Source organism: Charadrius vociferus, unplaced genomic scaffold, assembly GCF_000708025.1.
Source record: "Charadrius vociferus isolate BGI_N301 unplaced genomic scaffold, ASM70802v2 scaffold126, whole genome shotgun sequence".
Taxonomy (NCBI): Eukaryota; Metazoa; Chordata; class Aves; order Charadriiformes; family Charadriidae; genus Charadrius; species Charadrius vociferus.
In genome coordinates, this window is record NW_009648894.1 from 3,065,037 (window position 1) to 3,090,283 (window position 25,247).

At 38.6% G+C, this 25,247-nt stretch overlaps 1 protein-coding gene across 1 annotated transcript in view; it reads left to right on the forward strand.

Moving 5' to 3' along the window:
* SPAG6 (sperm associated antigen 6) overlaps positions 1-25,247 on the forward strand; it is a 38,315-nt gene that overhangs the window by 3,228 nt on the left and 9,840 nt on the right. The window contains exons 2-6 of the mRNA XM_009887153.1: positions 6,875-7,018; positions 11,426-11,617; positions 15,209-15,392; positions 22,045-22,250; positions 23,136-23,309. Of these exons, the coding sequence (XP_009885455.1) occupies positions 6,875-7,018; positions 11,426-11,617; positions 15,209-15,392; positions 22,045-22,250; positions 23,136-23,309 (900 nt within the window). The remainder of the gene's footprint in view (positions 1-6,874; positions 7,019-11,425; positions 11,618-15,208; positions 15,393-22,044; positions 22,251-23,135; positions 23,310-25,247) is intronic.

Consider the following 25,247-nt stretch of genomic DNA (forward strand, 5'->3'; position numbering starts at 1 on the left):
TTTTTTTTTTTTTTTTTTTTTCCCCCCAGCAGATTTGCTCAGCTTAGGAGGGTTTCGCTTTTGTTATATTGCTGTCGTGGGATGTTGTGAACCAAATTGGGCATTTTTAGAAACGAGAGCTGCGGGAGCACTTCTACCAGCTGTTGTGCTGCTGGCATCTGGCAGACCCACTCTGCTTGTCCAGAGTTCCTGAGCTTAAAAGAGGAAAAAGAAGTGCTCAGTAATTGATTACCTGAAAAGCAGATTGAAAAAGTGCTATAAATCCATAGTTGGTTTACCATATGGTATTCATGAATTGATTATGTTTTGTTTTGTCTTGATTTTGTTTTTAATACTTGTTTCACAAATCTAGTAAAGCTGTCAATCTTTTTGAGACACAATGAAAACAAACAAAAAAGAAAACAAATCATCTAAATACTTTCAGCTTTTGGTTGTTATATTTACAACTGTCTATTAAATTGGTTTTGTTGAAAACCTATCACTTAAATTCTTGTTAAAGAAACATTTGCTTTGATTTTGGGAGTGACGCATTGACACCAGGCCTCGCTGTGCTTAATTTTTTTCCCCCTGTCTTTCAATGGTTAATGCCACTGCTGTAGTTTATACAAATGATCTCTATTTACCAAAGGGACATCTTGGCTGTGGGAATAATTTATGTCTTATTTGTAAGAAGAGGTCCTTCTATGTCCTTTTACAGTTCTGGTTTTTAGCTGTTCACAGACAGAGATCCCGCTCAGGCAGCGTTTCTATTTTAAGAAAGCAAACAAAGTGCCAAGCTAACTTTAATTACATTATATTTCTTGTTCTTAAAATAATCATTTGATGCAATCTGGTTGGTAGCTTTACCTCAGAACTGATTTGTTGCTTGTGCAGAAGAAATAATCCGTTCGGAGGCCTGAAACTTTCTTCTGCACACAGCTGGCATTGGTCTGAAGGTTAACTTTACAAGGATGCAGCTCTGGGGTAGTAATGTGGAAATGTGCATTTGTGTAGGTTATCATTCTTCAGATGCTAGAAAAGAGGGAAATGTCTGCAAATACAGTGTTTCCTATTATAATTTATTTGAATGGCTGAGGCCCACAAATATTTTACCCTCTTCCCCAACTTGTGCCTTTAAGTCTCATTCATAGTTCTATAATTAAAATGATAGCTGTTATTTTTTATTTTCTCTGTATGTGCTAGATTTTAAGAAGGTTTTAAAACCTTCTCTTAAATGAAATGTGATTAAGGGGGTTTTAACACACACCCCACACCCCCCCCCCAAATAAAATGTGATTTTGTCCTTTTTTAAAGGACTTGCACAAATATTTTGAGACATAGCTGTCCAGCAGATAACTGGCATACCTTTTATGGTATTGATATAGTGAGCTCTGGAGCACTGATTTGAGGAAAAAAAAAAGGTGTCTGTCTATACATGTATCTCTGTATAAATCCATATATAAAAGGGTTGGGGGCTCGTTTCTTGGAGGTGGCTGTTTTAAGACGATGTGGAAAGTCTTTACCTGCTGTCATTTTCCATTCATTAGCTTTAGGAGTCAGGGGCACCTTGCAGAGTTCTTCAGCCAGATCTCAGATATTGTCAGGGTTTAGTCTATTTCTGACTGAAGCAGAAGGCAAGATGACACAGTGACTTGAATTTGAACAAAATTGAGCACTTAAAATGTACTGTAGTATACTCTTGTATTATTTGCCTTGGTTTATATTCCTGGAATATCCATAATTCACATTGGCAGCAATGAAAGATCGGTGCTCAAGGAATAAAGCATTTGGTCTCATTTTTAGAAGTCCTTTTGATAAATATTTAATATCTTAGAAGGAAAATAAATACTAGTTTGAGGCCTTGTTCTTTGTGGAGGTGTCTCTAGACACCGTGCTAACATCATGAAAGATGGAGGTGTGTTTAAAAAATAATTCTTGACTACACTATAAGCCCTGCTTCTCTGGTATTAAACCAAGTACTAGCAGTGGTATTGGTGCAGAGTAGGAGATGGCAGACTGCACCATAGAGGGGAGCAAGCGGCCAGGATCAGAGGTGGGAGTTCTTATGCTGACTTTGCTGTTGAGAAACCTCAAGGTACCATTATTGTGGAGGCTCCTATGTGTGACCTGTAAGAAAAACTGTTGGGAACTGTCAAGCAGGAAAGATGGTCAGAGAGGGTCAAGAGGAAACCCACCTTTTCCTAGGGCATCTCTCTTCTGAAGCTTCTGTATCTCATAAAGCTCTGAAGCTGCCTTTCCTACTGAGCAGAGATCCCAAAGGTGGTTGTAACCGGCGAACTGGAATCTGGCCCTGGACTTTGGCACATTTACAGGGCACTGGCTCTGTCACGGTCAGGAATGTCCTGGGGCGTTAGCAGCTGGGAGCTCAGCAGCTTTCTGGTGGTGGGGAAGTGCAAGGAATGATCAGAGAAATTCCTTTGTCAGAACTCATTCCTGTCTGTTTTCCAGCTCTGTGGTTGGCTTTGATAAGATTTTTCCTTATGATTAAATAGTACCATGAACAAAAACTGCAGGATTCATCCTTTGAATGTGTTATTAATGGATATTTGGGAAAAATAATCTTTTTCCGTTTAGTAAATATATACTTGGAACAATGGCAGACAATTAATTTATCAAATCTAGTTTCTGGAGGGCTGCTGAAAAATGGGAGAAGCTACTTTGATAGTAACGATTTTAAACATTATTTAAAAATAAACCTATTCATTTGGCAACTACAGCTCATGAAGTTTGGTGCTGGAATGCGTTATTGAGTCCCACATCCCGTTGTCCTTCCAAAACTTAAAATCCTAGAAATAGACTATTTTCAATTATAATGGCAGATGAACTTGAGCTCTCTTTCTTGCACTGAGGTTTAGGCAGCTTTCTGTCTTGTAAAAAATTTAGGAGAAGAGCTGAACTGGTTCTAGTATGGTTCTAAGAGTGGTAGGCACTGAGGGCCTAATTCTGCTTTGTGAAGTGCAGCACTCTGTAAATAAATAGTCCCTTTGAAATAGTGTGTTGTTTTGATTTTGTTTGAGAGGCGTTTACAATTCAGCATTAATAAATGTATCAGAATAACACTTGAATTGCTTCTGGGTATTAATTTTTGTATTCTTTCCTAGTATGAATTAATTTTTTATTTATTTATTTTGCATTAGAGCTTGTGGTGATGGGATTGTCACTTTTAATTTGTAAGGTATTTAAGGATATCATTTGGATTAAGAAACAGTTTAGTTTAGCAACTTTGACTTTAAAGATATTACAAGATCAGCTCTTTAACCCCTTTCTTGGGGCTGATCTTAAGCATAATGGCTGTGGAAGTCAGAGAAAACTGTCTGGAACATGGAAAAAAAAATAATTTGAGGCTGTGTGGTCTGGCAGCCTGTGTGTTGCCAGGGGACTCTGTGCGCTGGGATCCTGCACACCTGGGTTTCCTTCTCATTGCTGCTGGGGTATTTTTGTCATCTTGGAGAGATAGCTTCAACTTCTGTCGCTCTGCCTTATCTACTTGCCGTCCAATCTGCAGGGTTCCAGGAGTCAAGTTCCAAAATGCCAGTGTAAAAGATGACCCTTTCCCATCCTCACACTCCACCAGTTGAAACTCCCCACCCCAAACACAGGTCCCTGCCTTATGTGTCCTTTTGATTCTGCCCGGTATCAAGCTCCTTCTGAGTTTCTGAGGCCTTGCAATCCAGTATACAAGCTACTCTCTGCCTCCAGGACTGAGTCCTCTCCTCCTGTTATCTCTGGGCATCTTCTGTATCTGTTCCTCACAACCCCTGTTGCCAAGAGGTTGTAGCTTGGGGGCAGGGCTTGTCTGTGTCTAACTTGGGCTTCATCACAAACACTTGTGTCATGGCAGATTTTCCCCTACTTCATGGTCTGTTTTTATGCAGGTAAAGGATGATGTCATAAGCGTTAGTTTTCTCCCGGCTCCAGAGCTATTCCACTGGTGACAGGTTTTAAAAGCTGTATTTCCAAATCTTTAGGGTGGTTTTAGGAGTCCTTATTTTTGAAAAAGGCTGTTCAAATTTATTTCCCTTATCCAATTACATTGAGTCTTTTTGCCTATGCTTTTCTCGTTTTTTCCTAGTGTGTATATTTTAAAAGTACCTATTTTAAATGCAATATTTGGATGCTTCACTGTGTGTAAGGAGGATCAGACTCTGGGAAGGGATTTCAGGATGTAGTTCCACATTTTAAATAATATTAAAGAATGCTCTGAGAGTGCAGTGCTTTGTAGAAAGGCTGCTGGGAACATAGGGTGTGTAGGGTATATGGCTGTCGTCAGTTTTGCAGAAAAAGAGCTGCTCCTTTAAAGCATCTGTGTTCTTGTCCTATCTGGATCTTGCAAGTGGATATGCATGGACAGACTCCAGTGCCCCCATCTTCAACATTTGAGTTTATACACACTCTTGTGAAGGATTCACGGTTTTTTTTTTTTTGTTAATTTTATTTTGAGTTGAAAGCTTTGCTGAGCTAAGTGGGAGAGAAGTCTGTGATGTGGCACAAAAGGCAAAAGGTTGTCTTTGGAGTTGCAGTAGATCAAGTGAGGAGAGTGGCTTTCCCTGAGGCTTGGTGATGTGGTGGTGCCTGATGAAGGGAAGAAGGAGGCTCTGTATTAAGGAAAGTACCAGAGGGATAACAGAGAAGGAGAAAGTGAATGTAGCTGGAGCAGGAGGACTGGCTTTTTCTGTAACTCTATCAACTGAAAGCTCAACCGCTCCAGGATTCCTCCTCTTCTCAGCCTCCTGGCTTGTTTAGAGGAGATTTGCAAGTAGAAATTTCAAAGCCAGAATTTGTTGGGAACTTCTGTCTCATCTTAGAGAGTGGCCATTAAAAAGAAGCAGCTTCTTGTGACCACCTTGGTTTTTGTGTGTCTGTGAAGGATTGAGTGGTGGCCACTAACTAGCCCTGTGAGGGGCATTTACAGAAACTCACTCTTTTTGGAACAGGGTTAGTTCTGCTCCATTAATGCAGAAACAGAGTCTGGAAAATGATCAGCTGGATCAGCTTTTAAGGAGGAGAAACTCACTGCTCCTTGATCCTTCAGAAATCTCCAGCCCCGCTGTCAAACTGAATCTGCATTGTGTCCCACACCATCTGGTAATTGCTGTATGAATTACTTGATTATCCAGAGTCTCTGTTACTAAACTGTATATATGTTCCCTTTGATATTTGAAGGATTGTAGTTGTGTTGTGCATGGAACTGTCACAGTGAGGAGTCCTTTCTTGGGGTGAATCACACTTGAGGAGTATGTACTTGAGATGTGTGTACCACGTTGTCTCTGGAAGAGGATGTGTCAAGATGAGTGAGTGTGAAAGTTCTCTCTCTCACTACTCTTCTGGGAAATTTGTTTTAAGTCTCCTGCTTGAAGCTCACTGTTATGCTGCTTCTGGGAAAGAGAAGTTCAAGATAGGGAGCTGCGGTGAGGCAGAAATAAATTTCCATTTTATTTCCTTGTTAAATCAGCTGAATTTGACATCAGGAGCCCTGAAAAATCAAGGTGATATGATGAATGCTTGAATGCTAATGTTAGCTTGGTGAATGTTCTTGCTGTAATAGGTAGCACACAAAAATGAGAAGAAAACATTGTATTTGATCCAAAGCGTAAATTAGAAGGACAGCATCTTCAAGATAAGAGTGTGTCCAGAGACACCACCAGCGTAGAATGAATTTTTTCCACATTTACATTTTAAAATGGAAATAAATTTTGGGGGTTTTTTTAGGAAGGAGAATAGGGTAGGAGAGATCATCTTCAGGTGCAGAAATGGAGAGAACTTGAAATGTAGAGTGAGCTTCCTCTGACTTGTGACTAGTCAAGTTTGACAAAGGTTTGTCAGGGGTGGGAGGGGGGGTGGAGCAATTCTGCCTGATTTCCCAGTGGTTTTCCCCAAGAAATCAAAATGACCAAGTGAAGATTGCTATATCCAGAATAGTAACTGTTTGGCTACAAAAACTTGGAATGAAAAAACTTTGAAGCTGTGAGTGGTTTCTTTTAGTTGGTTGTGTCCCCTGTCCCCGTCCTGTCCCCCCGATAGGCATCAGCCAGTACTTGCTTACTAAAAGGAAGTGCATCAGGCCAGCGCACAACAGCGCCACTTGAGAAGTGTGTATAAGGGTGATTCAGCTTCTAAAGTGTGTCATTCTTTGAAACAAATCTGAGTGGGAAACTGAGGATAGAAAGGGGAATCGTTCCTTGTCCAAGGTCAGTCAAGGTTCCGTGATGCAAGAGAGAATACTTGGCAGTAATTCTTTGTTACTCTGTTTCTGAGTTGCTAGTGGGAACTCTTCCAAAACAAATCTAGTCCAATGGTCTAAATGCCTTATTTTGTAGTTTACATTCTGTGTTGCTGCCTTTGAATTAGACTTAATGAATTTCCTACTTCTGTCACAAGAGACTTATTTAGAAGACCACCAAAGAGTTCTACTAAAGTTTTTGGCAGCAAGACATTGCTACTCCCTGCTCTGTATGGCCCTGTTCACTTGAGTGAACAGTAGAGGTAAAAGGAAGTTGTTGGAAGGTTCTTACCTATTTTCCTGCCTTAAGATAATGTTAAAGAAATTTGAGTGTAATTTAAAATGCTGATAGGAATCCTGGTTTGGGCCTCTTTGGAGAAGAGGGGTAGACTTTGCTGTAGACAGGACAGTCAAAAGAAACAAAGAGATCAAATAGAGGAGCTCACCAAATACAACTGTCTCTGGGAGAAAGAGCTGGCTGGACAGGAAAGCCTCCACCTATGTCAGGCACATCAGTCCTTTCCAGCACTGTCTCCAAAAGTCATAGAAGGAAAGGTGGACATCTTGGTTTTCCTATAGAAGTTTTAGGGAAGACCGTATAATCTCTATGTAGCTGTTTTGACACTCTCAGAATTGTTTGTCTGTTTTTTTAAGTGCTGTAAAGAGAGAAATACTCAGTTTGATGAAGACGTAAAAGTCATGCCAATGGTGAAAACTCCTCAAGCAGTGGATCTTGCAGAGGAATCAGAGATGATAGATTGCACCTTGATGCAGAGAAAGAAACTGATTATAGAGGAGGTGGGAAGTAGAGGTAGAAGCTTTTAATTATGTTCAATGAACAGGCATAATCTAGGCCTATACACTCCTCTCAATTCTAAGTTAATTTGATGTCAATATAAGGTTTGTACAGCAACAGGAATTGATTTTTCTTTTTCTCGTTCCACCAAAGCTCTTGTCATGATAGTTATTTATTCACTGTCTTTTCTTGCATGCAGACACCACTTTGGGAAAGTATATTTTCCTTGGGGATCAGCACAGTTTCTATTATTTCTAAACATTTTCCGTGCATTCACTGTGGTGGTTTTTTTTCCACCCTGTTTTAACATCTGTCTCTTCTTCAAACAGTAACTCTCATTTCACTTTTCGTCTCTGTCCTCACCTTCAGTTTCATCAGCTAAAATAATTTGTGATAGAACATTTTGTGCTGACACTTAAATGTCACTGAGTTTTACATGGCTTATACTGCAATGAAATGCATGGTATTGGTCATGGGGAGGCATGCTGCTTGAAAGCATTTTCAGGCTCAAGGCTTTTTAAAAAGTGAAGTTTGTATTGGCTAATCTTGAAAATACAAATGATATAAATCTCATTTGGGACAACTCAAAGCATAAACTTTCTTAAATGTGGTTTTACGTTTTGCGGTGTCTAGTTATGTCATGCGGGGCAGAAACATGTCACGTGGTCTGGATCTAGCTCATGGGTAAAGTGATTCCAATCTGTTTAAATTTCACTGGATTTTGAGACCATCACCAGAATTGAACTGTCTGGCACATCCTGCTTGAATGTCCCACCCATCAGGCTGGTGGCTTTTCTAAGATCAGGAACACTGCAAAAAAACATTCCTGTTTTTTTTCCCCCAACCACTTCTAACAGTATCTTTTAGATCAGTAAAGCAGTAAAGCTTTTTATTTTTTTCTTGTTTATTAAATAATCTTGTTTCCATATTATCTCAACTTAAAGGCTCGAATGTGTTATCTGTACACTAAATACAAGTTTACTACTTCTAACTGTTCCTGCTTTACTGAAATAACTTAAATGTTAAGAGTCAGAAGAGCATGAGGTCACCCTAGGAATTTCAGCAGCTATTTCACCATGTAACTGATGTTAGAGGGAAGGACAAGAAAACACACTCTCATGGCGGGTGCAGGTGACTTGCCAGAAGATAGGTCACTAAAGATGATATATGAGGTTGGCACCAACTCACATGTTTGGGTTTTTTTTAATTTTAACTTTTAATTTGTCATATAAAGTACTTAGTACGTTTTGATATGAAGCTAACTTGCTAGTGAGACCACACCTGCTATTTGGGAGAGTTCGTGAGAAGATGTCAGTATGATGACCACATTCTGAAGTAGTGATTTCTGCAAAGTGCTAAATGAATTCACATTGATCTTACAATACTGGAGGGTTTAGCTTTTGTCTGTTGGTGCACAGGAGGCCTCTTCCAGCTCCCAGTGGCTTTGATAGAAGTGTGAGCAGGCCCCAGCTATACTACAGACCTATTTCCATAGGTTCTGCATGTACCTGTTCAATTAATGCATGTTACAGACTCATTTTTGGTGCTTCTGTAGTGCTATTCAGACATCACAAGATCATTTCACTCTTCTCCTTTTACTGTGTTGCCCCCCTGAGACTTGCGTTGTTTTGACTTGTGAACATCCTGGGAGGCTGTACCTCTCCTGGCAGTGCAGCTTCTGTCTGGAGTATTGACCTTCCCAGAACAAATTCATTAGTGGTCAGCATGGCCTCCGTGGTTAGTTTTACCCCCCCCAGCACTCTTTCAGAGCCATCTATAGATTATTAGGCTATTTTCTTCTTGCTGGGAGCAATTTGGTTTTAATTTAAAATATATGTTCTCTGTGAGAATTACACTGCTGCTCAATTTTTTTTTTCTTTTCAGAGAGCCCTTCTATATAGAAGTATGCTATAGGTGTAACTTGTTATAGCCTGCATCCCTTTGGACTATTTCTTGCTCTAAGGCATTTAGTTTTTCCTTGTCATGGTGTGCCTGTTCAACACCTGGGTGTCATCTGCCATTAGGCTCTGATCCCACTGTTGTGGAACTGTTGCACTGAAAGACCTTTGTTCAGTGCTTATAATGGCACGAGCCCTAGGAAGTCTTGCTTTCTTCCACATTCACCCAGCTAAATCTTTATTTTGTTAGCAAAAAAAAAAAAGTAGTGGAAAGAGGTGAGACAGCTGATAGGGAGTTTGACTGTAGCTCTGAGTGTTTGGTGTTCTGTTGTAGCACTTTTGCATCTGCAAAGAGCATTGCTTTAGCTCGGAGGTATAAACCTCAGAGGTATTAATTCATGCAGCTGGCTGGTACAGGGACAACACTTTTGAGGAATTGCAATACAGTAAATTTCCCTTCCTGGACCTTAGAAATCATATTTTTTATGTGACCATGTGGATTTCATTGTCCTGGTTTGAGGTAAAATGGGACCCATTTTGTTCAGTAACTTTACTTTTTAGCTGAGCCTCTTCTAACTACTGAAATTATCAGCATATTGTGCAGAAACTGATCGTTCTCAGTGTGATAAGACCTATGTTTATAGTTGATGCCAAGGCATGGTATGCAGAGAGGCTTTTGCTTATACTTACTGCAGTAACACCCAAGGCCAGCTAACTTTATTTGCCCTGTTGGAGGTTTGGAAGCAAAAAAGTATAGAGGGTCCCACGTGCGGGGAGGAGTGGACAGGACAGATGACCCAAAACTGACCAATGAGGGTATTCCATCCCATCTGCATCACGCTCAGTATAAAAGCTGAGGGATCAAAGCATCAACCCTCTTTCTTCAATGGCTGGCGTCCGAGGAGAACTCTCTCTGTTCATCTACCTTTAATCCAGATCCAGAATCCGGTTCCCGTCCATCACTCAGTCTAGGACTTCCCCAGTGCCAGCTGATGATGTGATTGTCATCTTGGGAGCTTGATACGGTTTTGTATATATTTCATTATTTTTCTTTTTATTTGATTACTAATATTTCGTTTAAGTGGTTCAGTTCTTTCCAAACTCATAAGTCTGTCTCCTGCCTCTCTCTTTGAAGAGAGGTAGGGGTGAGCATCTGTTGTTTGCCCAGTGGCCGGTTTGGCCCAAACCACAACATTAATTTATATCCCTATTGAAGAATCTTAACTGGAGGAAGAGCTTCCACGTACAGAGGGGTCATCTTTGGTCATCCTTATTGCCTTTCACTGAATCTTTTCCACTTGTATGCTAGGGGAGGGTATTAAATGCAGGATAGATTTATACATTAACGTAATGATGGTCTCTGCTTTGGCTGTTATTCCTTTCCAAATAATCCTGCGCGCTCTGTATATTTTTCTGGGTAAAGTTTCTTTTCTGCTACTGTGCAATGAGCTGGTATCTTCATGGAACTGTGTGTTCTAACATTGAGATCTTTCTCCTGGGTGGTAGTGATCTGTTTGGGGTCCGTCACTGCATATGTGAGGTTGGGATTGGCTCCCCCATATGTATTCTATTTCACTTGCCATTTTGTTATCCAGTCATTCAGTCTCTAGTTCCCTACAGTTTACCTCCTTGGACTACCTTGAATAACTCTTGAGTCACCAGCAAAGTCTCACCTCACTGTTCATGCCCTGTTCCAGATCAGAGATGAATAGTGAATGGCACATGTCCCATCATGGAGGCCTGAAGACTTCCTGCACTGTGACTTCCTCCTTCCTACTACAAGAATGGAAAGTTTACTCCTCCTTCCTATTTTTAGCCAGATGTTCATCGATATAAGGACTTTCTTAAGCTGTAACTGCTAATGGTTTATGTCGTGGCTGCTTACCTTACCTATAATTTCAAGTACATATTATAAGATCACCTTAGATAACGGACTTTTGCATTCTTTCATGTTTAACTGATACATTGTGGACTGGTCAGTGAATGTATGTCATAAATAATAACATGATAAGAAAATCTTCAACTCTTCTGTCTGGAGTATAATATATTATGGATATTGGTCCCCAAATCAATCATTGGTTATAATAGATAAAATGTAATTTGGTATAATTCAGCAGAGAGGATCTGTTGGCATGCTGAATGAGTGACATGCCGATGTCAGCTCACCAGAACCTCCAGATGGAGTTTCCTGTGCGTACTTTAGCATATGTGTTTTATATATGTTTGAATGTACCGTATTTTCTTGTGTATACTTTAACACATGTATTTTACAGAAGTTTGAATATAACTTATTTCTACATTTGAGATTTTTTTTTTATATTTCAGAAGTGTTTTGTACCTATGAAAAATGGGCAGAAACATTGCTATGCATCAGCAGTGCTATCCAAGCACCGACTTCATTTCAGAGAAACACCTGGATTTCCTACAAGTTCTTATTACCTGGAAGAGTAATTTAATAGGTTTTTATGAATAAAGGCAAATATTTAGAAAAATTCCTGCTTACCAAATCAGCTTTTCTCTTCCTGGAATAACACAGGTGTAATGTCTTTGCTGAGACCTCTTTTGCTGGATGTCGTCCCAACTATTCAACAGACTGCTGCTTTGGCACTTGGGAGACTTGCCAATTATAACGATGCCCTGGCAGAGGCAGTCGTGAAGGGAAACATTCTTCCACATCTCGTGTGTTCATTGTCTGAGCAGAATGTAAGGCATCATTGTTTTCTTAAGTAATCTTTTTTTTTTTTAACTACTGCACAGGGAAAGGGAAATCTTTCTCTATCAGCTATCTGCTGTTATTCTAATATAGCAATAAATGTACTGAAGTCAGAGACAGCCTGTATGTTTGAACTCCTGAGAGACCAATATGTATTGTGTGCCCAAGTTTGACTTTAAATAAATTTGACTTCAAAATATCATCTTACCTTTTAGTGCACTATAAAAAAAACCCACGAACTATTTGTGGCACTATGTTTTTGAAATGTTGAGTGATCCTCTATAAAAGGTCCCTCTTTAAAAATAAGATGATTTGAAAGTTGTAGTGATAATTGACTAGGACTTGTTGATAATACCAAACACTTGTAAAATACATATAACAAAAATGAACTTCTGTAATGAAATATTTAACATCTCCAAATATAGCCTTTTGGAAATTTGTAGCATGAGAAATATCAAACCATTGCCACAGGAAAATACACCAAAAGGTTTTCATCTTTGTATTTGTCAAAAAAACAACAACAACAAATTGTCACAATTGCAATGCAAATAAATCTGGTGGTTTCTTTCTCCCTTCTTGCCATTTTTCTTCAGGCTTTGCATATATTCCAGCTTTGCTATTCCAGTGATCCTAACCTAAATTAACAGAAATACTTTCAAATAATGTTCCTAATAACTGGAAGAAGAGACAGCTGAGAGTGAAGTGCATTGATATTGCAGCCATACTTAGGTTGCAGTTTTGATTTATTAGATTTAGGAGAAGTAGGATTTCAATGGAAATATAATTTGGAAAACTATATATTTTCATTTTCAATCTTTTGAGAAAAACATAAATGTAAGTACTCATTGCAGATTTTTTGTGCGTTATCTGGACATTGCCTATACAATTTATCTGTAACAAAAAAAGCCAAAGAAAAACCTTGATGTCAGGATACTGATATAGCATGGAAAGAAAGTTAACATTTTAGTTCGACAAATGTATAACCATTTTGGTTATTTCTATTTTTAAGGGAAGAAGGGGAACAAAACTCTTCATCCTCTGTTTTTGAGTTGGAACCACCCCCTTGCTACAAATCAAAGCCCTCACTAAATTAGCTTGAGTACCCTGATTTATCTCTTCCATGTTACTGCCTGTGCTGTCATTACATCGAGATGGCTGTAATTCAGAATCACTTGGGCAGCAGCAAGATTAGCGTGGGGTCATGGAAAGCCTACTATGCCTTGGTGACTGAGGGCAAGTGAAGGAAACTCATTATCCAGTTCATGCAGAGTTTAGCAATGCGTGCAGTTTGTTACTTCCCATAGGTCTGTCATCTGTCCATCCCCCCCCTGCCCCCAAGTTTCCATTCCACTCACTCTTTGTGTATCAACATATATATTTAAGGAGGAGATACTTTGAGCATGCAATAAATACTGATTCTACTGATTTATGGAGAACAGTTACAGGGTCACATCCCAGATCAATGTTTTGTCAATTAAACTGAACAAAATACAGTTTTACAGTGTGTTCTGACTATGCCTGTAAATATGGTTTGTTGGTAAATAAATGTGTTTTGAATAATAAAAACAAAGAAGTGTTTTTCTTTGCCAAGGGCATAATTACTTAACAGAAATAACATACCCATATTTGCACAGACATATACTGGTGTATAGTCTCTATAGCTCATTTGAGTTCAGCAAAACTTACAGTAACTTGCATTAGCTGGGGATTTGGCTGTTTGTCTGTACTGTTTCCCTTAACTTCTGTTCCCCCTAAGCGATGTTTAATGCTTTGCTTGTAAAATATGTTTAATGTACCTGCTTGTAGGCCTTAACTTAGAAGACTGGATTTTTGGTGTTGAGGAATTGTATCAGCACTGGTAAACTAAGGAAGGTTGGTGCATACGTTTGAGCACTGGAAGATGACTGTGCTCTTTAATCATTAACATGTTCTCTGATGTGGTTTTAGCCAATGCCAACCATCAAACTACTTGGTAATGCCAGGACATGGCTTAGGGGATAGCACAAGGCAAGGGATGGTTTCCAGTAGTATAGATGAGGCCATGGTGTTTTGGGGGAAGGGGAGTTTAGGTGGATGGATGTGGTGTGCTGTGTCACTTTCCCTCTGGGCCAGGCAGTGGGCCTGGGTCCATTTTACTTTGTGTGGAGCCGTTGCAGATATTCCTCTGTTGCTGTACCTTAGTGTTTTAGATCAGACTTTTGAAGGTGTTTGGGCACCTCACAGGATGCACAAAAGCACTCACGTGGTTCTTTGTTTCTCTGGACTTGATCCAAAAGGGATGTGGGCTTGGTATTGTTAAAGTTTTGGGTACCTTGACAGTAGGAATCTATCAGTGTGAAATGCTTAGGCTCCCTGTGCAGAGCAGGGGAGAATCAGGCATCTTGGAATAAAATTCAAGCCAGCTAGCACATAGAGAGAGAACTCTCTAGAGCTTGTCTATTGGGATGATCTGTCAACTGCCAGGCTGGAGAGAATACTCTTGGCACATGGATGTAGCAGTAGATCACTTGTGTCCCAATGAATCTTGCACTCATTGCTGCATCGTGGCTTCACGAGGGTGGGGAACTGGCTTTCTCTCAACACAGTTGTCACTGGCCGGAATACTTTAACTGGGCTCTGGATTTTGAAACTGTAAGGCAGGGGAAGAAATTTAATCTTCAGTTTCCACATCCCAAATATAGTTATGAAACTGGAGGAGGAGACTGAAACGTGACTTTTGGGGGGAAGACTTTGTGCTTTTAGAAGAGGCTACAACTACCACTGCAATTTACATGGAACCCCATGTGTGCAGCATCATACATTATAAATATGCTTAAAACATGTATTTGGTCCGACACTGACAGAGATGTGTAGAACTGAGACAAATGCTTGGATTTTGCTTGAATTTATGACAGGGGTGCCAAGGTGCTTAGTCCTGTTGAAAGTGAACTGTTTCTGGATGCATGTAGGAGTAAAATTGCAGGCTGCCTGGTCAAAACCGAGGGTCATCCAGTGTTGGGTGTTTGGTGGGATGGGTTCTCAGGACCTTAGCTGTGGGCTTAGGCAGCATTCAGGTATTTCAGGATTCAGATCCTAAACCTTTTCTTGGATGTAATTCTCTGTGTCTCAGTTTCCTGTTTGTAAATGTAAACAATGTTTTCTCATAGAGATGTTGTGAGGGCTTATAGGTTAGAAATTGTGAAACCTTGCAAGTGTCACAGATGGGTAGAATTATTTTAGGAGCTTGCCCTGCATAACCTGTGTAATCTGGTTAAATATGTTAAGAGCTATTGTTTTTGAAGCTCTTATCGTTCACTACTCACTTAAACAAACAGACTTATCTAGACTATTATCTTTTCCCCATATCCTCTTAGCCCTCTCATTTTTTTCTGTTTGTTTATGCACTTACTGCAAATTTTAGATCATAAGCTGTCTCAAAGAAGGACTGTAGGTTCATTGTGTGATGTCTGGTGGTCCTTATTTGGATCTGTATGAGAGATTGCTGCTACTAAAAAAGTCTAATTTATGCATGTCTGTACTGTATTATGCTTTGAACTACTTAATGTTAGTAAAAGCTTTTTTTTTTTTCCTAATTTGTATAGCGTTTCTACAAGAAAGCAGCTGCATTTGTGCTAAGAGCAGTTGGTAAGCATTCTCCTCAGCTAGCTCAGGCAATAGTCCAGTGTGGAGCACTGGAAATGCTTGTGGTTTGCTTGGAAGATTTTGACCCTGGAGTCAAAGAAGCTGCATCTTGGGCGCTTGGGTATATTGCCCGACACAATTCAGGTAACAGCTTTCATGTGTTATCTTTCAGCTTAATGTTATTTAAGAATTATAATAAATTGCATTACTGTAATGTTCATAAATAGAACAAGATGTTTTTTCTTCTCTATTGTTATAAAAACTTAAACTTGGAATAAAAACCTTCTCTAACTATAGCAGTGTGACAGTGCTATACCTTTTGTGGGAAACTGGCATATCTGACACCAGCAGTACCCAGTTATGAGATGTGCTTTAAGAGGAGATGCCCTGGGCCTGTGGCCAGGAAACAACACTCTGTTTTATTCTGCTTCATGAAGAAATTTCAGAATCTTTATGTATTGTATAACTGTTACTGTGGAACAATGTTTCTTTTGCTCGACATTAGTTCTTACTTTATACATGTAGCAAAATGGAGAGGCTTGGACAGAACCAAGTTTCATTCAGCTGACAGCAGTGCCTCCAGGATAAATGTGCTAAATTCATTGCACTGACTATATTATCATTAGCCAGTAGACCACACTCTTCTCCGAGAGTCAGGAATAGATCCTAGGAATCTGATATCGAGCAGTTCACTGCTGTCTCGCAAGCAGTTGTATAACTCACTGGCAGTGTCATGTTCCTATTTAAAAGCTGATCCATGTGGTTGGTAATTCTTTTACCAGCTATTTATATAGTTCAAGTAAAAGTTTAGAGCTATGAATCAAAGAACTGAGTGAAGAAGCTGCTGGATGGAAAGGGTGGGAGAAATGGCTTGTGTTCATATTGTTTAAAGATAAAATTTTTCTGGGATCACAACATTAACTCATGCATTTATGTTTGATTTTGGCTCTAAAACGTACATCAACTGAATTTGGAAGTGATTTTCTTCTTTCTTTTTTTTAATCAATATGAAGTGTTGGACTGCAGAAATCACGGGGGATTTCCCCTTCCCACTTAGAGAGAGGGTTAACTTACTGGGACAGACTCCAAAGTTGTCAGCACCTTCCTAACACTACTTTTTCTGGGGAACAGATTCATTCTTGGGGCACGTCTATGTGCTAAAGATCTTTTATCTTTTGGTCATTTGGTCCGAGTCCCACCCGGTTGAAAATAATTGTTGCTTCCATCTGAAAGATATTTACTTAAGTGTCATTTGAAAGTGTTCCTTTGATACAATGTGTGTAGTGTAAGTGTGTGTCTGTGTTACTCTTAACATAAACATTTCTGTAGTTTTGTTATGTCAGTAAATCAATATTGACTCACCTCAATTGCCCTTCATGCTATTCATGGCATGAATGCTGGCTGATCTTTAGGGTGATCCAGCTCACTCTGTGATGACATTGTCTGCAAAGATGGAGATGATGTGGGGGTATTGAAGACGACAAACTCCTTGTACAAATTTTTATTCCACAATTAAGAATTATTTATTTGAACAGCATTTTCATAAATTAGGTTGAAATTGCAAGTGCTACCAGGCTGCAAGCATCAGGACGTAGACAGATCACTAGATGTAATCAGTTGAAACAAAACAAACCAAACCAAACCCCAAAATACCACACCCCCACCCCCCTCCCAAACCCCTGAAAAAAATCGTTCTTCCCCTGCCCAGCTATGGCCAATTCAGGGGATTTACCTTTCTCGCAGGAAGTCTCTAAAATGATTACTGAAAGTAGAGGAGTTATACTGAAGAAAGATCACTCTGTGCATGGTATGTTTCTTACACTCCTACAAGCATGCCTTTGCAACAGGATATTGTTGAAGATGGGATACAAAGATAGATGGACCTCGTTGTATCAACATCTGGTATTTACTGCTCAAGAAACTCTGGATTAGACTCACACGCTTGTGTTGATAAAATTTGGCAGTTGTGATTTTTCTGTCATTGACTGTCTGTGGACACATATTGCAGCTTAAACTCTAAAAATAGAGTTGGGTGTGAAATGGTTTTCCCCACCCACGAAAGGTTTTTCGGTTTCGAAAATTGTTTCGGTTCCAAACTGGGACAACATTAACACAAGATTTTTTTTCTCTCCTGAAAAGACTAGGGAGTAGGGAGGCTTATTTGCCCCCAGCAAGAATGGTTCGATAATTAGGGCATATGTCTGGGATGTATGTGGGAGACAGATTAAAGTCCTGATCTGTCTCAGGCAGGATGTGAACCTCTGTTTCCCTGAATGCAAGCAAAGGCTCCCAGCATTAGGCGATAACTGTTTGCAATGAGAGGGTCTGGCTGCTTTTAATCAGAAATTCCATCTATGATGTAGTAAAGCTGCTCTCTAGGAACTGTGGTGTATGTTCACATGAAAAGACTTCGATTTTGAGAAATCAAGACTTCTTTTTTCCCCTGATGAACACGTTTTCTGGTTAGCGAGTTCACTACTGTCTTCATACAACAATCTCTTAAAATGCAGTTCTGTGAACAGGTGTTCCCAGAAGGTCTGTGAGAATTTAGATCAAGACAGATGTCTTGTGAGATTTCAAGACATGAGAAATCTCGCCAGGTCAGATTCCAAAATTTAGGAACAGCTCTTGCAGTTCTGCTTTTTCTTGAAGATCCCATTTCAGACACCGATCTTACCCTAATGTATACAGATCAATGTGCTATAATTTTGCCATTCATTATTTCTACTGTATAATTCCTGTTATTTGTGTTTGAAAAGAAGTGTAAAGTGTTTAAAATTCCATCAAGACACCTTCAAGTCCACAAAAAGTATTTTGTAGATTTTTACTTGTACCATCATCAGTTACTTTCAAAATTCTTATGTTTGAGATACGCAGATAACTTAGCTTTCCATTTGCTTTGCCTACATAAAAGGTGTAATTTATTAGTCATCTCATACCTGCTTCAGCATATTGTAAATTGGTAGGAAAACAAAAATAAACAACACTATTTATACTCAAGCATATTGCTGAGAGTGGAGTTAGGCTCATTTTTGGTCATACAGCGGTACTCTTAGGATCATAGGATAGCTCAGCTTGGAAAGGACCTCAGGAGGTCTCTAGTTGAGCTTCCTGCTCAAAGCAGGGTCAGCTACAAGGTTAGACCAGGTTGCTCAGAGCTTCAGTGATTTGAGTCTAGCAGTAACTTTTTCTTATTCCAGGATCTAAGCTTGCCCTGTAATTAATGACCTCCATACTTCTCCTGATGAAAGTTTTTGCCACTGGTTCCAGTGGAATCTTTAGCACTGTGGTTGTAGCGATCTGAGCATAAACCTGTGATTTTGAAGTGCAGCCTTTGGGCTACTTGTGGGTGTTAGAGTCTTTCTACATAGCCATTACATGATCACGCAGTCCTCAGAAAAATACAGTATTGGTGGTTGTTTTGGTCAAAACCTGTTATTTCCTGTGGATACACCTGCCATCACAGCTGGGTCTGTTTGAGAACCCTGATCTGGTCTGAAACTTGCATTTGCTTCCAAGCAAAGATGGTTTTGCTGCTGCTGTCCACTATGTGAATATGGCATTTTTTCCCAAGTGATTTTCCTTCTCTGGGGACTACCCCTGCACATTCACTTTCTAACCTTCATCTTTTCTCTCTAATATTTTTTTTTATCCATACTGTTATTGCCAGTATGTTAACATTAGTATGGATTTTTTTTTTTTTTTAACACTTTAGGCCACTTTAGATCAATCCTACAAGACTTCCCATTGATTTCAGTGGGTATGTATTCAGGATCTTACTGACCTCTCTTTGTTCACTTTCCACTCTTACTGATCACATAAACTCATGACTAGGTCTCAACTTACTTTGAATTAATTTCTCAGTCCCTGGTACAAAATACTTTTGTATTGAGACAAATCAGTGCAACTCCAGTACAACTACTAGTTGAACTGGTGATTTCTTAAACTCCGAAGCCTTTCTTTATCTGTCTGTCTTTTACCTCCATGTCAGTCTGTCTTCATGTCTGCAGTATCTCCCTCTGCTAAAATCTTCCTCATATTGTTCTGGACCAAAGCGACTAATTTACGGTGGATTTTGAATCCAAATTCTCTTGTCTCTGATCATATGTAGAATAACATTTCCTACTTTCCCTCATGTAGAGAGAAGTCCTACTTTATCATCATGTAGTTGGACAGGTTCCTTGGTCTGTACCCCAAACTGAAGTTCCAAGCCCAGGGTTTTCATAACTTTCTGTGAACTTACATGAGGTTCATAAAGTAGTTTTTCCCCGCTTTTTCTTCTTCAACTATTGGTCTTGTCTTTGCCCAGATAACAGAATCTTGGCACAGTGTTCAGAAAAGTCTTTTTGTTATTTGTTCCATCTTTTTAAATTTCTTTGACTGAATATTTGTTTTTAAAAATTTCTTCTTGACAACTGTATTTTCTCCTTTAACTCTTTCTCAGCCTTAGTTTTTTACACTTCTGTCTGTGTTTTGTAATTGGATAGCAAAATTTCAGGAATTCTTTGGTGTATAGTCTGAATTAAAGACATTCTACCAAGTGGGAAGGTTAATTGAGCCTCTCTTTGAGAAAAAAGAACTGCAATTATCATAGAATCATTAATACTTAGAATCATAGTTTTGGGTTGAGTTTGCAGAGGAATGTAATGGGAAAATCTGTGTTTTCTTTTGTCTCTGCCTTGGCTTTCCTGTTTTTCTGACAGTCTGTTTGCTGCTTGACTGTCTTTTGACACATGGTCCAGCCCTCCATGTGGTAAGTTATTAGCCATGGACCTTATAAACACCACTGGAGGAACAACCATTTAATTAACCATGACCAACAGTAACGATCAGTATTTAAGTGATATCAGACTTCTAACAGCAAGAGCTGATCTAAATTGAATCAGATTTAGTTTGTTCTTTTAAAATAACTGTTATGGCTACTTTTGCGTGCCTGGGCATAGCTGTGACCTTAAAGTATTTCTCCTCTCCCTACTTGAACTTCATGATTTCAGCTCACGAGGCATCAAAGAAGCCCGCTCTTCTAGTACTGTTCTATCCCCCTTGACGTGATTTTCCTGATATTAGCATCTCCTCGGCAGACTGTAGGCAATTGAGTTGGTTGCTTTGAAGGCACAGTCAGATGGATTAATCTGGACTGTTGGTCAGTAGTTCACGGTGTATCCCACTTGATCAGTGTACAGCATCAAAACAATTTGAAGAAAACAAGTATGGCTTTTTCCATGAAAAGCTGAATGTAGCTTATACTGCTTATGTTGATTAGCTAGTTTTCAGGTTTGTTTTCAGATACATTTCAGGTACATTTAATGTAAAATTTGTAAAATTGCAGATATAGCATTTGGCAGCATTTCAGCATATTGTTGAAATCTTATGATTTGTGTGTATTTGGAGGGTGCACACTGTGCATTTTCAGTCAAAAAGTTATTTGAAAAGTGACCCTTGAACAGTTAATTTTGTATTAGTTTAAAAAGTACTGCATTATATATTATAATTTTGTGAGGTAATACTTATACTTTGTTTAAAACGTATCATAAAATAACATACAGCGTAAATACTTAACTTATCGCGTCTATTGGGGTGTCTGGTTATAATTCACTAATTGAAAACAAATCTGGTCAGGAACATTATTTGGATATTAACAATGTAATGATGACATGACTTACAGATTTCATGAAAAACTGTATTAGTCTATGTATATTTAATGAAGTACGCTATATTTTTCTTAGTATGAAAATCTCTTTATAGATGGACTATAAATCAAAAGCTAAGTTAGAGTCTTGAAATACAACAGCCATATGTTGCCATGGTACTGTAAGTCAAGATAAATGTTAAAGATAATAATGGATATGCATAATAAGGTGTAGCAAAACTGGACTAAGAACCTAATAGATTATTGAATCCCCCATGATTTTTACCACTTTTTCAATACTATTTTAAAATAGCACAGCTTGGTTATAGTATAAATTTTGCTTCTGATATCCAGTAATTCTTATTTTAGGACTGTGATTAATGCTGCATACACAGAGAGAGCTAATGATTTTCTAACAGTGTAATTTTTGTCCATGTCAGCTAATTGTATGCTCAGATTATTATTTTTTTCTTTTTTATTTAAGGTGCAGTTAGTTAATGATATTTTAGTGATCACAGACACACAATATCCCACTGATGATATTTCTCAATTGTGTAATTGTGTATGATAACATTTTCATGTCATTAAAGTATAAATTCTGTCTTGTCCCATGTATAGTAGCTGATCAAAACTAGGTTTAGCAAGTTCCATTTTCCCAATCTTTTATGTAAGATAAATCTTTTATGTATGTTTTTTGTATTTTTGTTTTTGGCATTTGATCTATGCTAATATCTGCTTATCATTTAAAGAGGGTAAAATGCTCTCTAATTAGGTGGTTGGTAAAATTTTGGTACTTTGGCTTTCTGTGTTGTTGTTACCCATGCATAAAATGCTTTCCTATTGATCAGTGTAGAATAGCCAGGGTTTAAACAGCTGACATCTGCTTACTTTAAAAAAGAAAAAGAAAACAGAATAACAAACCATTTCAGCCTAATCTACCTCAAATGTGTGCATGTAAATGGGGGTCCATCTATTGACCTGCATTCTTTTCAGTTGTGGATTGGTCCACACGGTTTATGAAACCAGGAGGGCTGATTTGAAATGCAGATGTCGAGACAGTGAACTACACCCTCCCCTTTTTCCTTTGCTGTATCTGTCAGGGTGAAAAATGGCTTGCACAAGGGTCAGTCACCCATACTCACTTAATTACTTTCCTTGGACCTACAGAACTGTCACAAGCTGTGGTGGATGCAGGAGCTGTTCCTCTTTTAGTGCTCTGTATCCAGGAGCCAGAAATTGCTTTGAAAAGGATTGCTGCTTCAACTCTCAGTGATATTTCAAAGCATTCTCCAGAGTTAGCACAGACAGTAGTGGATGCAGGAGCTATCGCTCACTTAGCTCAGATGATCCTGAACCCTGATGCTAAACTGAAGGTACATTTAAACATTATTTTTTTAAATCTCCATTATAGCAGTCATTACTTGATACTGAATCAAAGGCACTGATGTGCATATTTATTTAGGAAGCTCTTGTTTTGGGCATTAACAAAATGTAATTACATAGTTAGTGACGAAGAGTTCTGAACATATTCACAGATTTAGCTACTGAATAAAAACTGCCGCTCTGTGAGGAACTGCTAAAATGATCTTTAAAATGAATAGTATGAATTTTTTTTTTAGAATTATACAGTATGTGAAGAATGCAACAGATAGATATTTTTCATAGATAAAATTTGCACAATTCTGTTAAGAAGGTTTTGCATACTTAAGATTATAGTATAAACCAGTTAATATTAAATGTATTATTGCATTTTAGAATGTACTATCTGATGTGAATAGCTGTTGTCAAAGGTTTAATCACTAGAGTTTAATTGACAAATAATTGTTTCTTAATCTAATTAATTTTTCTGTCTTACCCTAACAGAAACAGAAGACAACATAAAAATGCCACTTCAAACAAATAGATAAAAATTCTTAATACAAGGTCTGGCAGACCAAACTCATGCAAATAAAGATACTTTCTATAGATTTCAATAAATTTTAAATTATAGTTTTAAATGGTATATATATAGTTTCTGTTTTAATACATAGCAAGCTTGAATGGGATAAAACAAAGGAGAAACTTTTATTCAGGAACCAGCGAATGTTCTATGCCATTATATTCGTGCATGAATTGACTCAGTGAATTGTAAAATAGCTGTAATTGTTTTCCCTATCCTGCTTTGTTTTCCTTGATGCAATAGATTTTTGTGCGCAGGAGGAGTGTGTGTTGTGGGATGTTTGTATACTATTGATTTTTTAACAATTTTTATTTACTAGCGTCAGGTGCTGTCAGCTCTAAGCCAAATAGCAAAGCATTCAGTGGATCTTGCAGAGTTGGTGGTTGAAGCAGAAATTTTCCCAGTTGTGCTCACATGCCTGAAGGACTCAGATGAATATGTCAAGAAAAATGGTGCAACTTTAATTAGAGAGATAGCAAAGCATACGCCTGAGGTAAAACCTTGAAAATGCAAATACAAGGTCATATCATTAGATTTTACACTTTAAATAAAATACAGGATTATTCTGTCATTTGCTTTTCGAAAGGGAGGGCAAATAGCTGTTTGGCATGTTCATTGGAAAAATATGGAAATGCTTGCTGATATTATGAGATGTGTATTGAATATGAATTGGGTTAGGAAACTAGGAATCGCATAATGTATACCCAGCTACTTCATTCCATAAAATATCTGCGCAGAGAGGGAGTTTTAGGCTGACAGTATTGTCAGTCCTAGATATTAAAAATATCATGAGAAAAGCCTCACAGAAGTCATGATACCAGCTAATAAATGACAAGATCATCCTATAACAGTAGTAGATGGTGTGTGTCTCTTTAAAAAATCTTCTGGAGTGCTGGGATGACATTTTAATTATTTTTCCAATGACAATTAAGGTCAAAAATTCTCTTATTTATTATTAAGCTGATAGTAGTTTCTTCTGTTAGCTGGCTTTTATAATTTGAGTCTCAGCATTTGCAGTGTTTTTGCCAATAATTGGTACAGGAAGGTGGGGATGTTTGGCAAAGTCAAAACAAAATAAATAGGAAAAACAAATAATTATAACTAGGTTAATCTGTCAGACCATAGAGATAATTAAAAGGCTCTAAATATGATTCTGCAATGAAATACAAGCAGTGTATTTGTGGAACACACTAATGCTGAGCGCAGCCATTTCAAAATCCTGATACTAGCTTAACAATTGAGAAGTTTAAACATGAATATTGTGCTGTTTCTTCAACCTGCTAGTCTTTAAGCTGCTGGTGATTAAAAGTTGCAGTCTTGTCACATTTCCTGCATTCTCTTTGCACCTCATGAGCGATGCAATGCAATGCAACTTTCTCAAAAAAAGTGAAGAAATTATCATTATCAAAGGAGGGCACTAGAGTTGGAAGCCAGAGGCCAAACTCACAAGACTGCAGGTTAAGTCAGAAGAGCTGCTAGCACAGGATCCTCTATGCAAGGGGCATTGGCCATTCTAGCAGTTCTCCAAAGGAGCTGTAGGAAGTTTTTGGGTGACTCCCAGTGGGAAGTCACAATCCACATTCGACTTTAGAGTGACAGTGATGTTTGTCCATCTCTGAGCAACTCTATTTGAGCACCGTGTGGTCCAGGAGAGACAGATTGGCAAACGATATTTCTCAAGGAGTTAGCTGTGTCAGTCACATGAGCGTTGTGGCTTTTGGATCTCAGCTCTCTATCTGCATTATGCAGTAAAATTCATGTGAAGGTCAGGGTCTGGGGGGAGTTGCAGTGGGGTCTGAGGCTCACAGCACCAGGGAGGGTGTCTGTGCAGGAGCTCTGTGTATATGGCTGTGCCCAGACATAGGGCTTGGTCATCACTGGCTCCAGTTCACAATTATGTGAACAGTTTTTCCTAAGTAATAACTTTACATTTTATCTAGCTGTTTCATGAAAAAAAACCAATCCCCTTTTACAGGCTCTAAGGTAACAGTGGATTTTATGTTTATCTAAATCAACTGGATTGGAAATACAAATGCCTTGGTTTTGTTAATTTGATTTCGACTTTAAGGATATGTTTCTTTTACTTTGGAATCTTGGGGACAAATGTGATATACCTAATGAGATAGAAGGAAATAATCATAATATTAAGTTATTTTAATTTCTATGCATTGTTGTTATCCTACATACACTACTGCTGTCCCTCAAGTGATGTGAGAAGTGATACCTTTCGGAAAGAAACATGTTGCATAGCTTGATGCACACAGCAAACGTTATAGACTGTGGACATGATTATCATTTATAAGCAAGGCTATATAATAATTTGGCATTCCAGGGCAAACTCCATTGACAATCCAGTGTGTTCCCTGGACGTTTCCCTCAGAATACCCTAACAAGGAAGAATGGTGTCATCCAAGTCAGTTTTGTCCATCCA